Source organism: Podarcis pityusensis (genome assembly GCF_964106645.2).
Source record: "Podarcis pityusensis genome assembly, chromosome: 2".
Classification (NCBI taxonomy): domain Eukaryota; kingdom Metazoa; phylum Chordata; class Lepidosauria; order Squamata; family Lacertidae; genus Podarcis; species Podarcis pityusensis.
In genome coordinates, this window is record NC_138029.1 from 21,535,617 (window position 1) to 21,549,501 (window position 13,885).

Below are 13,885 nucleotides of genomic sequence, written 5' to 3' on the forward strand. Positions count from 1 at the left end.
AGATATTAAAGAAAATAAATTTAAGCAACTGCAGAAAGAGGGGGAAGGAAGTCAAGTTTTGAAATGTTAAGATGATTGTAAATAGTGAAATGTATAAACCTGAAAAGCATAAATAATTTTTTTTAAAAAAATGTATCATTTTATATTTACACATGTACATGACAAATGCTATCTTCTCTTTTATATGCACCCTCCTTAAATTACTCACACATCTTTCTTCTGTGCACATCTTAATGTGCACTATTTTACCTTACACAAACATGTACCAGCAATGTTGCACACAGAGACGCGCACACACTCTCTCTCTCTTCCACACCTGTCTATATCGTTTCCATCAATATATACCTATAAGTTCCTAATATGCCTCTTTCTCTCCCCCCCCCAACTCTGCTCTCTGTGCCGTCTCAAAAAAATGAACCATTAGTTAAAACGGCATCTCTCTCTCTCTCTCTCTCTCTCTCTCTCTCTCTCTCTCTCTCTCTCTGGTGTGTGTGATGGGTGTTTGGGGAGAGGGGGGGAATAATTGATTAATTAATGAATGTGATGGCTTGCAGCCCCTCTAGGAGATTCCTGCTGGATCTGTCAGCTGTTAATCAATCTCCGCCGAGAGAGGCAAAAGAAGGCACAAAGGTAAAGCACTTAATTGCATGGGGGAAATGATACAGCCCCGGCATATAAAACACATCCTTAAACATGACTCTAGATGCCAGCGGGGCTGCGGGATGCAGGCAGTGAGCCCGGTCCAGGAGATGGAATGGGTGTGAGGAGGAGGAGGAGGAGGAGGAACACAAGGCAAATGACGGTGTGTGCACCTCTCTGAGAGCTCCTTTTGTTCCTTACAGGGAGATGACAGTGATGTTTGTCCACATGGAGCCCCACCAGCAGCACCTGAGGATGGAGGCCTCCGGCCCCCCACGTTCCTGACAATCCGCCCCTGGCTCATGCAAATGCGAGCAGAAGCCCAGGCTGCTATGGATGGGATGAGACACTTCCAGGCTCCAGGCAGATCTCGCTCAGTGGCTGAGCCTCGCCTCCTCTGTGAAGCAGCAGAGGTCGCTCTGGTTGGCTTAAAGCTACTTTTTGCATCTTGGGAAGCTCAGTCTGATCTCCTCTTCTTGAGTTTGTGGAAAAGGCTTTGCATGTGGTAGGGAGGGGTGCTGGGTGAACTGGTGGTTGAGAAACCTCTCTCTCTCTCTCTCTTTCTCTCTCTCCCTCTGGTTTTCCCGTTGATGGCCATATGATCTGGCACCAGGAGCCTGGAGCTGCTACCCGGTCACCAGCTGAGTTCTCAAGTGGAGAAGAGAAAGGAAGGCAAATATATATACATACATATTCATGCATGCACACACTCACACACTCACAAACACACTTGTTTTCCCCTAGCCATCTCCATCCCTAAAGCATCTCCTGCTGCCGCCGCCGCCGCCGTTCCCAATGAAGTGTGATTGAGCCAAAGAGTCTACTGTAAACGGAAGCAAGTCTCTCGTGGAGGAAAGAGACAAGAAGGAAAGCAGCGCAGCCGAGCAACGTGGGTTTGCCTTGCCAGTCAACAAGTGCCCCTTTTGGAAAGGGAGGCCGTCGAAGTGGAGCACCGCCGTCCTCCTCCCCTTCCTCACTCCAAGGACGCTAAGGTGGGGACTTCCGTCCGGGTGGTTCTCGACTCCAGAGAAACTTCCACCATTACCTCCAAAAGCGAAGACGACTTCTTAACCCTGGCCGCCTCCAGGCTGAGCCGCAAGAAAAGGGTCATCGGGGCCGCCATCGGGGTGGCCATGGTCCTGGTCCTCCTGGTGGCCATCCCTTTGCTGGTCCACAGCTCCAAGACCACCTCGCACTACGAGATGTTGGGCAGCTGCCGCATGGTCTGCGACCCCTACACGCCCCAAACCCATGGGGCGGCTTCGGCAGAGGCAAGCCAGGAGCTGGCCGTCATCTCGCCGCCTCCACACGTGTCCGGAGGGAAAGGAGACCCAGGGAGGAAGGGCAAGTCGGGGATTCGTGGGCCGCCGGGCCCTCCGGGGCCACCTGGGCCCAGAGGTCCAGCCGGGGAGCCAGGGAGGCCTGGCCCTCCAGGCCCACCCGGCCCAGGGCCTGGGGGATATATCCCATCTTTCTACAGCCCTAAGATTGCCTTTTATGCAGGACTGCGGAAGCCGCACGAAGGGTACGAGATCTTGCGCTTCGATGACGTGGTGACCAATGTGGGGAACTACTACGAGCCGTCAAGTGGCAAGTTCACCTGCCCTCTGCCCGGCATCTATTTCTTCACCTACCATGTCCTGATGCGGGGCGGGGACGGCACCAGCATGTGGGCAGACCTGATGAAGAACGGGCAGGTAAGGTGACACTCTAACCCTATGAACTTTTCCTTCCTGGGTCATCCTCTGTGCCCCCTCTGTCTCGCTTACCACTCTCTGTGTGCCATTCTCTCCGACTCTCCCCTATTGCATCCTCCCATTCCAGCTGCAAACAAAATGACCCCTCCATCAATAGCCTCAGCATCCCAGTTCCACTTCACCTGTAGCCCCTCTGATTTGTGCGTCCTCCTCCTCATGCCAAATACACCTACCTGCCCACTCCCAATGCTACCTGCTCCCACACCTGGCCCCTCCCAGGCCAAGTGCTAACCACACCCACTCTCATTAGCTCCTCCCAATCTTTCACACCGACTCCACCCACTCACCTTTTAAAAGTTCTTTTGCCCTGTGGCTTCTGCTCCTTGACCACGATCAGGTACCATCTGCTATGTAGTCAAAGCCTGCATTTACTTCATGCGCGGAAACCTCACCGTACACCCCAAACACAGCGCGTTTCAGTTATGGGGATCGAATAAGGGATTTGTCACAAAGATCAGGAGAACATCCCACCTGGCCTGACCCCAAAGTTAGCGATAATTCTTCTTAACTCCAGAGTACTTTTTAGTAAGAAATTACTTTCCTGCAAATGATGTGTGCTTACTTCTTCCCAGAAAGGCTTTCTATTAATTAAACAAGACAAGTGTATCGGTCTTACAAAGCTCTACACGTTTTATTAATCAGAGGAGCTACAGAGTACTGAAAATAACCCTGTCTTTATAAATAGGCATTTATATTAAGAGTTTGGGGGGCGGGGGGCTTAACAAATGAATATCCGGCACATAATCCCACTGAGCTTTCCTTGACGTCCCTTTTCCCACTAACAACACCACACAAAACGCTACAATATTCGGATTTGCAATCCAGCATAACTCTCCGTTGACTTTAAAAATCACCTTAAATTGGAAGCTGTTTTTGGGTCAAACCTGCTTCCTCTTTTCTCCTCTCTCCATGCTTTTGGGGGCTTAGCTTTTTAAAATTTTTGAATGGAGGGTTTAATATATGATAAAATATAAAGCAGTACACTGTGCAGAAAGCAATTTTATTCATTATTCCAAAATGAGAAGAGGTTCTCATTTCATAAAGGATCGGAGCAAACTTAAAGGAAAAGAGTGATTTCCACATTTTCTTTATACACATATATGGGGCAGGGTTCTACTTTCTTTTTAGAAATGCTGCTTACATTGATTCAGTGTGAAACTACTTAAAAATGCCATAACTAAACAAATATTTCCTGCCAGCTTACACAGAATCGTGAAATCTAAACTTTGTGCAACAAACATCACATCCAGTGCACAGACAAACATGCATTCTCCTAAATACGGTGCATCTAGTTAGTGAAGTTTAATAGGATTTGCATTGATCAGAGAGAAATTGGAGCCTATTGAATGCTTGAAAATTGTGTGAATGGACCTTATTAGTCTGTAAGAAAGTCAGTAGATGTAATATAATCTTCCGGTTTATGGAATGTTATAGAAATTGCTTACTTTATACATACATACACACACATTTGCTAAAGTTGTGTGCCTACATCTATAAATTGCATGTCAAACAAGATATATAGAATGACTGCATGGGTATTTAAACAGCTTTAAAAATTGCCCACTGTGCATTTCTATTAAGAAATATGGGGAAATATGGGGAAATATGTCTATCTAAGCTACTTTAAAAATGATATATACATGGAAGTGTGAACATAGTGTAAATTGTGCCCAATATGTATTGCTAAACACTAATTATTTTATTACCCAAACTACATAAATTACAAAACACATATAAGCATATTAAATACTAATTGATTATGATCATATACATCAATTTTGTGCTTTACAATTAAGATTTATTCAGTTATGTAGAATTGTTGCAGGGAGTGTGTGTTATATTTTATCCTATACATAAAGAATTGTGACTCACAATTTAGCTTCAATTTCACTTTTAGCAGTGAATAACGTACAACAAGTAACACCTTTCTATACCAGTTATCTGCATGATATTACGTATATATACTTGCAAATCCCTTCTACATGCACATTTTTCTGTACTCATAACTATAAATTATTAAAACAAAACTTGGTGACAGTTTCATTCCAGTTACATGTCCTTGTGAACATAATGATTTGCTTTTACATGAACTGCATGTAAGATGTTCAAATGAAAAGAGAGCATTTTGCGACGCCATGGGGTTATATGAATCTGAAAGAGAAGCAGAGCTACTTATTTTTTAAATAAACCAACTCCAGCCCCAAATGCAGTCCAATAACACTTCAATATCTTCTCACATGTTAAAGGACTTCAAGTTCATTTCCCTTCATCTATATGTCTTTCTGTCCATCAAAAGTCCCTTTCGTCTTTCTTCTTCAGCTAGATTTCAATAAACTCACTTCCATGACCTCTGCCACATCTTTATATTTATTAGCAATCCGAAGCTGCAGGCAGGTGCAAAGTTTTCAAGAAGCACATCTTATTTGGTTGTTTTTAAAGGGGTGTGTGCATCTGTTTACTGAATGAGCTTTCATGAGTCCGAAAGGCAAGATCTAGTAGCCATCTGCCAGGAGAGGACTTTCCTCCCAAAAAATTAAAAGTAAACACACACACACACACAACTGCACAACTAGGACAGACACCACATTATTAAACGGGCAAAGTTACACTCCAGTCTCATTTTCAATGCTTTCCATTTATTGAAGATAAACAAGCAATTGATCTGAATTTTTTAAACACATCCCCGTTCTCCTTCAGAAAGCCCCCACATCCCTGAACTAATGAAAGCAACCTCTCAGGAGAAGGGAATCTGTCATCTCCACAGAATCAATAGGCGTATTTACATATGCTAGCTGAGTTCAAGCAAAAAAACAAAAAAGAGTATAGGAGACACTAGCGTTAAATGTGAATGCACACGCCAATATTGCATGTACACACACACAGAGAGAGAGTTTTACGTCGGCAAAAGATCCTTGAATCGCCAGATATATAACCCTGCTGTTCAAAATTCTGGACCAGCCAAACTCAGTAAGCGTCTGTTTTACAGCCCTGCACATTGCTTTTTTAAATAAATAAATATCCACAACAGAAATGGGGGGGGGGGGGGGCTGTTTCACACATTATGGGTTAGGAGTATAGACAGTGTGACTCTGGAGCAGCAAACATCACACACCCACACCCCCGTGAGGCAAACATAGTTGCTTTGAACCAGACAGTGAACACACACACTCAACCTGTAATACAGAGGTTTTCAACCTTTTGGGGGTCCGCGGCTCCCTTGACGCAACTAACTTATTTCTGTGGCACCCCTGTGGGGCTCGGGAGCCCAGTTATATGCCACCCCTTGCCTGCAGAGCCGGCAGCCCCCCACCGCTTTTTGAACACCCTCTTTTGTGAAGTGTTCCCTCAGCCTCCTCTCCCTTCTCTGGGCAGTTGCAGCTGCTGCCCCTGGTCTCTGAGCTGCCCCAAAGAGAAGTGCCTCCTCACGCTGCCCCACAGGGGCCTGGGAAGCACCCCCTGGCCAGCGCCAGAGGCACCATTCACCCAAGGAGCTTGTAGCCAGGGCTGCTGCTGCAACAAACAGTTGTGCAAGCCTTTGGGAGGCAGAGATGCAGGAGGGCATCAGAGGAGGGAGAGAAGGAAAGAGGGACAGAGGATGGTGTTTCCCGTGGCACCCCTGACCATCATTCAAGGCACCCCAGGGTGCCCCGGCACCCAGGTTGAAAACCACTGCTGTAATGTATAGAGTAGCCTCAGGGCATCTCGAAGCGCAAGTCAGAATTGGCCCCAGTGCCAGTCAGCTAGGCTGTTGTCCATGCGCCTACTAGGAGTTTGTTGTCTCCACACTTTTAAGAAAGCCCAGCGCTGACCGTTTCATATTCCGTTGCTTTTCTAAACTAAAACATACTTTCCAACTATAACATGTATTTGACAGTTTCCTCATAGAAGTGATTGAAATGATCTATTTTTAGTTTTGGCGGGTGGGGTGGGGAGATTCTACAGCCGAATTAATCTCACCCCACTTTCCTCCCTGCAGAAATATATTAGGGAGAGTGCCAATCGCCCCCTCAGCCTGCTCATTGATTTCAGTCACTTCTTTTTTAAAAAAAAATGCAGAGCACAGTCAATTTCACCCAGGCCTTCGATAATTTCAACATTAATATCACGGTTCTGTCTCCCTTGCAAAAATAATAAAAATAAAAAAATCAATTAATTTCTAGCAATATTTGGATATCCAAAATGCCACTAAGGATAAATTTGGAGTTTTTTCCCTGATTGGTGTGAGGGGAAAAAATTTATAATGGCGTGGCTCTATTGATCTGAATGCCAATTTACATCAAGGCAAATCTCCACCTCCGCCTCACCCACAAGTGATACAAGAAAACATCTAAAGACCTAAGTAATGCTGAGCATGATTTATGCTTCACGGGCTTTTTTATACCCCCTCCCTTCTTCCCTCCCACCAGCTTAGAATAAAGATTTTCCCTCCTTAAAATCACAAAAAACCAACACCCTGTAATAAGAAAATGAACGCTGAGATGGTAGGGTTAATACGTGGTTTTTTTCCAGGGAGATTTTAAATAGATTTCGACACCTTCACAATTTGTGCTTGGTGAAGAGGAACAATTGCCTGTTTATTAAATAATAAATAGCGGGGAGGATGGAAACTGACATGGCAACTGGTAATATTGGTTCAGTCAATTCGTCCCTGGAGACCTGTTTGCAGTCAATTTGTCAGCAAGGACCTCTCTTTTTTTTTATTTGAGTTTTAATACCAAAATGCCTCCTGTCAATTGAGATCAGGGGCGAGCGATACCCCTGTCTTTACCTCTGATCCCAGACTAATAAAACAGCCTTTTTTTCTTCCCCATCGCTATCCTTACTCCTACTCTTTTCTAAAATTTATGTAGCTTTTTAAAAAAAAAAAAAAGCCAGGGTATTAAAATAGAAAAATCACTGTAAGATTTATGTATAACTGTGGCAATAAATCTAGTAGCAACGTAGGCACGAGCTGGGAGGGGGCTACACTGCTGTAATATGGAGAGATGCAACAAGACCCTGGGCATCTGAGACCTGACCGTCTGAAAGACGGGTGGCCAACAAACCGCTCTCTTCAAATGTTCTTGGACTCCATCTCCCATCAGCCCCAAGCATGATAACGGTTCGTCGGGGAGGATGGGAGCTGGAACCCAGCGCCATATACAGGGCACCACATTGGCCCCCCCCCGACCCGAAACGTTCTTGCGCAGGTGCCAAGCCAAACCACGTTCGATCGGCCCTTTTCCTTGTGTGGCTCTCCGAGTTCAGTGGCAGTCTATCCCACTCATAGCTCAAAGCCAACTAGGGCTTAAACTCCAAGAAGGGTTTGCTTTAATTCAGTCCCCAAACGTTTTTTGCAGCTTGAGCCTGTAATAGCTTATAAATACAAAAATGTCACATACACAAAAACGTGCTTTTGAACATAGGCACAACATTGTGCTTTTTCTCCCTGCTGTTCCAAGAAACCAGGCCTTCTCGGTAGTGGTGCCCGCCCTGTGGAACACCCTCCCATTAAATGTCAAGGAAATAAACAACTATCAGACTTTTAGAAGACATCTGAAGGCAGTCCTGTTTTAAACCACAGAGCCTAAGACTTGCCGATCAGAAGGTTGGCGGTTTGAATCCCCGCGACGGGGTGAGCTCCCGTTGCTCGGTCCCTGCTCCTGCCAACCTAGCAGTTCGAAAGCACATCAAAGTGCAAGTAGATAAATAGGTACCACTCCGGCGGGAAGGTAAACGGTGTTTCCGTGCGCTGCTCTGGTTCGCCAGAAGCGGCTTAGTCATGCTGGCCACATGACCCGGAAGCTGTACGCCGGCTCCCTCGGCCAATAAAGCGAGATGAACGCCGCAACCCCAGAGTCAGCCACGACTGGACCTAACGGTCAGGGGTTCTTTTACCTTTACCTTTAATGTTTGATGTTTTATCATGTTTTAATATTCTGTTGGGAGCTGCCCAGAGTTGCTGGGAAAACCCAGCCACATGGGCGGGGTATAAATAATAATAATAAATATTATTACTAATATCTGGAGCAAAGGGGCCAAGGTTTCAAAGGCTAGAGGGAACGGCATGGCACCTAGGCAAGCTGGGGCCCTATCCTGGGTTCTCACCAGAAATTAATGGGGGATTTGTAGGAGAGTGCCGGCTTTGCCTGCAGAAGGTTCTATCCCTGGCATCCCCAGGAATGGCTTGCGGCAGAATTGGCAGGGGGTGGGATGGGGATTCCTGTCTGAAACCCTGGAGATCTACTAAAAAGAACCTGCTGGATCAGGCCGGCAGCCCATCAAGTCCAGCATCCTGTTCTCAAAGTGGCCAATCAGATGTGTAAATGCCCGTAAGCAGAACCTGAGAACTGCCAGCCAGTGAGGAAAATACTGAGCCACATGGACCAGTGGCCTGGCATTGTGTTCATGTTAGCTAGGGATGTGGGTGGCGCTGTGGTCTAAACCACTGAGCCTCTTAGGCTTGCTGATCGGAAGGTCAGTGGTGCGGTGGGAAGGCAAATGGCGCTTCTGTGTGCTCTGGCACTCGTCACAGTCCTCTGTGTGCCAGAAGCGGTTTAGTCATGCTGGCCACATGACCTGGAAAGCTGTCTGTGGACAAACGCCGGCTCCCTCAGCCTGAAAGCGAGATGAGCGCCACACCCCATAGTCGCCTTTGACTGGACGTAACCATCCAGGGGTCCTTTACCTTTTTCATCTTAGCTATTAAAAATAATAATGCAGTTATTGAACACTAGCATTTTTTCAGCCCACCCCTCTAACTCTCACTGCCCATTCATTCTTCCTCAGTACAAACATACATACATAGACTGCTTTTATGTCTCATCTTTTTCCTCCAGGGAGCTGGAGGTTCTGCCCCTCTTTTAATCCCCACATCCAACCTTGTGAGATAGGTTAGGCTGAGAGGCATTGACTGGCCCAAGGTGAGCCAGTGAGCTTCATGGCCAGGTGGCGATTCGAACCCTGCGCTCCCAGGCCTTAGTTGGACCCACTAACCATTGCACTATACACTAACGTCCAAGAGGAGCTCCCTAGGAGATAAGAGGCACAGAAATGAGACCAGTAGACTTTGGGGCAGCATAGGATTTGGAATTCCCATGCCTTTGGCAGGGTGTAAAAATTGAAACACACACACACAAACACACGCAGCATTTTGGAAAGGGCCAGGCTGCTATTCCTTCTTGAAACTGTTTGATCTGGGAGACACAGGGCAGCGGCTCCTTGCAGTAAGACCCTGGAGCGTTCCCAAGTAGATCAAACTGGTTCTTGCCTTTCCTGGCCAGTCGCTCTCAATATCCATCACTTAGTCAGTCCCAAATCCCACACCGGGGGGACATGTTCTTGGCTTCTATCCTTCCCTGAGCTTTGTGTGTGTGTGTTTTTAGGCTCCCCCCTCCGCTCTTTTTGCCAAGACTCGCTTAGAGAGTCTACACATAACACTTCCAGAATGGCTCAAGTACATAGAATTTAGCAGGCATTAGGCGACGTCAGGAGTGGTTTAAATCTTAAATAATCAGGGCAGAGGTAAGGCTCAAACCTGCCTGGAAATTATAACCTCTGCCCTGCAAATATTTACTCCTACTTCAAGATGTGTGGGTCGGAGGGGAGACAAGTCTGAGCTCTCTGCATATGCCTTGACGAACTCTCTTCTTTCACTTGGCTCCAAGGACAGACAGAGGCTCATATAAAACCCCTGGATCTTCTTTTCAATGCCATAATTCTATGCAATCTTCCAAGGGAGATTTTGTTGCTCCGAGTTAAGCAAATGAAACATATTTCCCTTCCAGAGTCACAGAAAGCTTGCACAGGGGGGGGCCGGGGTTGAGATACCCTTCTTGTCTCAGCAGAGTTCTCTGAGATCCCCACCCATGGCAGTTGGCAGGCATCCACACTGACAGAACTAATTGGAGGGGAAAGATGGAAATTAAACACCCACCCACGGGCCCTTCAGAGTAGGTCCCCTGCCCGGGTCATGGGTGTCATAGAATCATAGAATTGGAGAGTGGGTGTCAGGGGCTCACCCCAGCTGTGTCAATCGTGTGGGTAAACACAGAAGAGTTTGCTATGATTCAATAATCACTTGGCAACTAGGATTTATTTTTAAAGAAAAGTGCAAAAATAAAATTGTACAAGGAGATGTCTTTAAGAAGCCATGAAGACTGTTCTTGCACCTCAAAGGCCCTGCCATTTAAGAACTCACAAACAAGCAGGGAAATATATAAGTACGGTTGCCCCACGAGCTTTTGTGCCGTTTGGAATGTTTTAACACCGCAACGCAGAGCTTTCCAAGCCGTGTGTCGCGACACGTTAGTGTGTCGGCTGCAGTGTGTCGATGTGTCATGCGAACGCTCCTTCCAGGGCTGGAAAGTGGTCAGTTTAACCTCCGGTTTGCTAGTAAAACTGAATTACCGGGCCGCACGAAATGATGAGTGCCTAAAAAATGTGTCGCCAACATGAAAAGTTTGGAAAGCTCTGCTGTGATGTTGCGTGCGAAGCAAAGAATACCGGGGAAAGCTTGATCTGATCTTTTGGATGAGTGGTCTTGAAGGCAGAGACACCTGTCAGAAATAGGGTGTGAAAAGCTGACCATTCTGTCCAACCACCCCCAAACCCCTGTATCCCACTCTTTCACTAGTAAGCTCAGGATGGCATTCAGATGGGATACCCACCCACCCAGCGCATGTTATCCTCACCTCTGCCATGTGAGAGACAGGACATGACCAAGGTCACCCATGGAGTATCATAATAAAATAACAATAATAATTTATTATTTGTACCTCACCTATCTGGCTGGGTTTCCCCAGTCACTCTGGGCGGCTCCCAACAGAATATTAAAAATGCAATAAAACATCAAACATTAAAAACTTCCCTAAACAGGGCTGCCTTCACATGTCTTCTAAAAGTCAGGTACAGTGGTACCTCGGGTTAAGTACTTAATTCGTTCCAGAGGTCCATTCTTAACCTGAAACTGTTCTTAACCTGAAGCACCACTTTAGCTAATGGGGCCTCCTGCTGCCAGCGCGCCGCTGGAGCACGATTTCTGTCCTCATCCTGAAGCAAAGTTCTTAATCTGAAGCACTATTTCTGGCTTAGTGGAGTATGTAACCTGAAGCGTATATAACCCGAGGTACCACTGTAGTTGTTTATTTCCTTGACATTTGATGGGAGGGCGTTCCACAGGGTGGGCGCCACCACCAAAAAGGCCCTCTGCCTGGTTCCCTGTAACTTCGCTTCTCACCCTGAGGGAACTGCCAGAAGGTCCTCGGAGCTGGACCTCTGTGTCTGGGGCTGAACGACGGGGGTGGAGAGCATTATTGCTGAGTACCCAGCTCTTGGGAATCCAAGTCTAGTGCTCCGACTGCACCCTGCTGCACCATCTCTCAGTATTTTAGGTCGTAATCTTGGTAGTGTATCTTTCATAATCAGAGCTATTAGCTCCATGTGCTTGAGCAGCGTGGTGCAGTGGGCGCAGGCATAGGTTTGGATACGGGAAACCAAAGCTTGATCAAATCCTTCCTCCTGGTGAAGTTTATTTGGGCAAATCATTCCCTTGCAGGGTCGTCACGAGGATACATGGGAGAAGGACATTCAAGCATTTTGTCCACGAGAAAGCTTCCTAAAAATAGTAAGAAACAGTGCAGTAGAGTAAAAAGCAGGAACAAGCCACTAGAGGTGTTCCAGTATGGGGACAGCATCGTCACAAACAAATAGCAATATCAGGCGGCATCTGGGGCTTAGTGCACCAATTTTATGCCACCAGAGATAATGTTATGGAATGACACATAAGGTTTAAACACTGCCATTATCAATTTACTCTTCTGGAACACCACTTCTGATATTTGGTGGTGCCTAAATGCCTTTAGATCATTCACAAAGAAGACACACACACCCTCAATGCACACACCCACCCCAATTTGTGTGTGTGTGTGTGTGTTTGTGTGTGTATAATAACGGGACAGAAAGCGCTTGTTAATAATGGCATGTTTCCTAGCAGTACTAGGAGCTTCTTCCCAAAGGGCCTCAGCCTTGCTTTGTGGACCAAAAAATCAGAGCTGTGGAAACCGAGGTACGGAAAAAGAAGCGGGGAAAATCACTGGAGCCTGCATAGTTACCGCTTCTCTGTCAGGACTGCAAAGAATAGATTTGCTCTGCCTTGCCTGCCCAGAACCACCCTTTTATATCTCATTGCTGCCTCCAATTTTGTGACGCTATGCCTTACTTCCTTTGTAAAAACGAGGACTCTGTACATGCCATACATTTAAATCACAATTAAAGCACACACACCCCCTAGAGAATCCTGGGGACTAGTTTACCCCATCACAGAGCTGCAATCCCCAGCTCCCTTAAAATAGAATGCCCAGGATTCTTTTCTTTTTTGATTAAATGGTGTGTGCACAGCTAAAGATGCAAGCTCTGGACCATCCAGAATCGCTTTGCTTACCTCTTCCTAAAGATCAACCACCGAGATGTGGCCTTCAAACCCACTTCAGCTTTGGGCTTCTAATTAATTCTCAAGAGAAGATGCACTTTGGTTTCCTTAACTCACTCACTGAACCCTTTCAGGGTCACGGCTGGAGTTCAGGCATCCTGACCCCTAACCAGGGATGGGGAAGCTGCGGCCCTCCAGAGGTTGTTAGACTACAACTCCCATCAGCCCCAGCCAGCATGGTCAATGGTCAGGGGTTGTGGCCCAGAAACATCTGCAGGGCCCCAGATTCCCTGTCCCTTCCATATGCCAAATTGCCTGACAGGAGATGATGGCAACAACAGCTATTTTTAGGGTTGCCATATGTCCTCTTTTTCCAGGACACGTCCTCTTTTTCAGGAGTGAAATTTCCGTCCAAGTGGATTTTTTAAAATTGCCAAAATGTCTCTTGCTATGCTTTCTGGATGAGAAATAGACATAACTGGTGACTGAAGACTTTCCTCTTCTCTTCTCCTGGCCCCCTCAGCAATATATCACAGCTTCTGTAGCCTACATATAGTAGGGGTACAGTGGTACCTCGGGTTACATACGCTTCAAGTTACAGACACTTCAGGTTACAGACTCCGCTAACCCAGAAATAGTACCTCAGGTTAAGAACTTTGCTTCAGGATGAGAACAGAAATTGTGCAGCAGCAGGAGGCCCCATTAGCTAAAGTGGTGCTTCAGGTTAAGAACAGTTTCAAGTTAAGAACGGACCTCCAGAATGAATTAAGTTCTTAACCCAAGGTACCACTGTATTTCAAATGAGAGTCGTCATAGTGTCCTTTTTTTTTTGCTCTTCAAAATATGGCAACCCTAGCTATTTCTATTATGTTTATATTTTCGTCCCCTGCCCTCTGCCTTCGATACCCCCCCAAATATATATATATATATATATATATATATATATATATATATATGTCTAATTCTGATTGAAATCTGCCCCAAGGTGCAGTCCCAATTCCACAGCCGTCACTCGGTGTGTGTGAGAAAACGCTAGAGGAATTACGGTCAGTTCATCAACAGACAGCAATTCCTTCCGACT

At 46.2% G+C, this 13,885-nt stretch overlaps 1 protein-coding gene across 1 annotated transcript in view; it reads left to right on the plus strand.

The window, feature by feature from the left end:
* The first annotated feature begins 1,062 nt into the window (after nt 1-1,062).
* The window catches only part of C1QL4 (complement C1q like 4), a 35,778-nt gene continuing 22,955 nt past the window's right edge, over nt 1,063-13,885 (plus strand). The window contains exon 1 of the mRNA XM_080995063.1: nt 1,063-2,336. Coding sequence (XP_080851189.1) covers nt 1,773-2,336 — 564 coding nt within the window. The 5' untranslated portion in view covers nt 1,063-1,772. The remainder of the gene's footprint in view (nt 2,337-13,885) is intronic.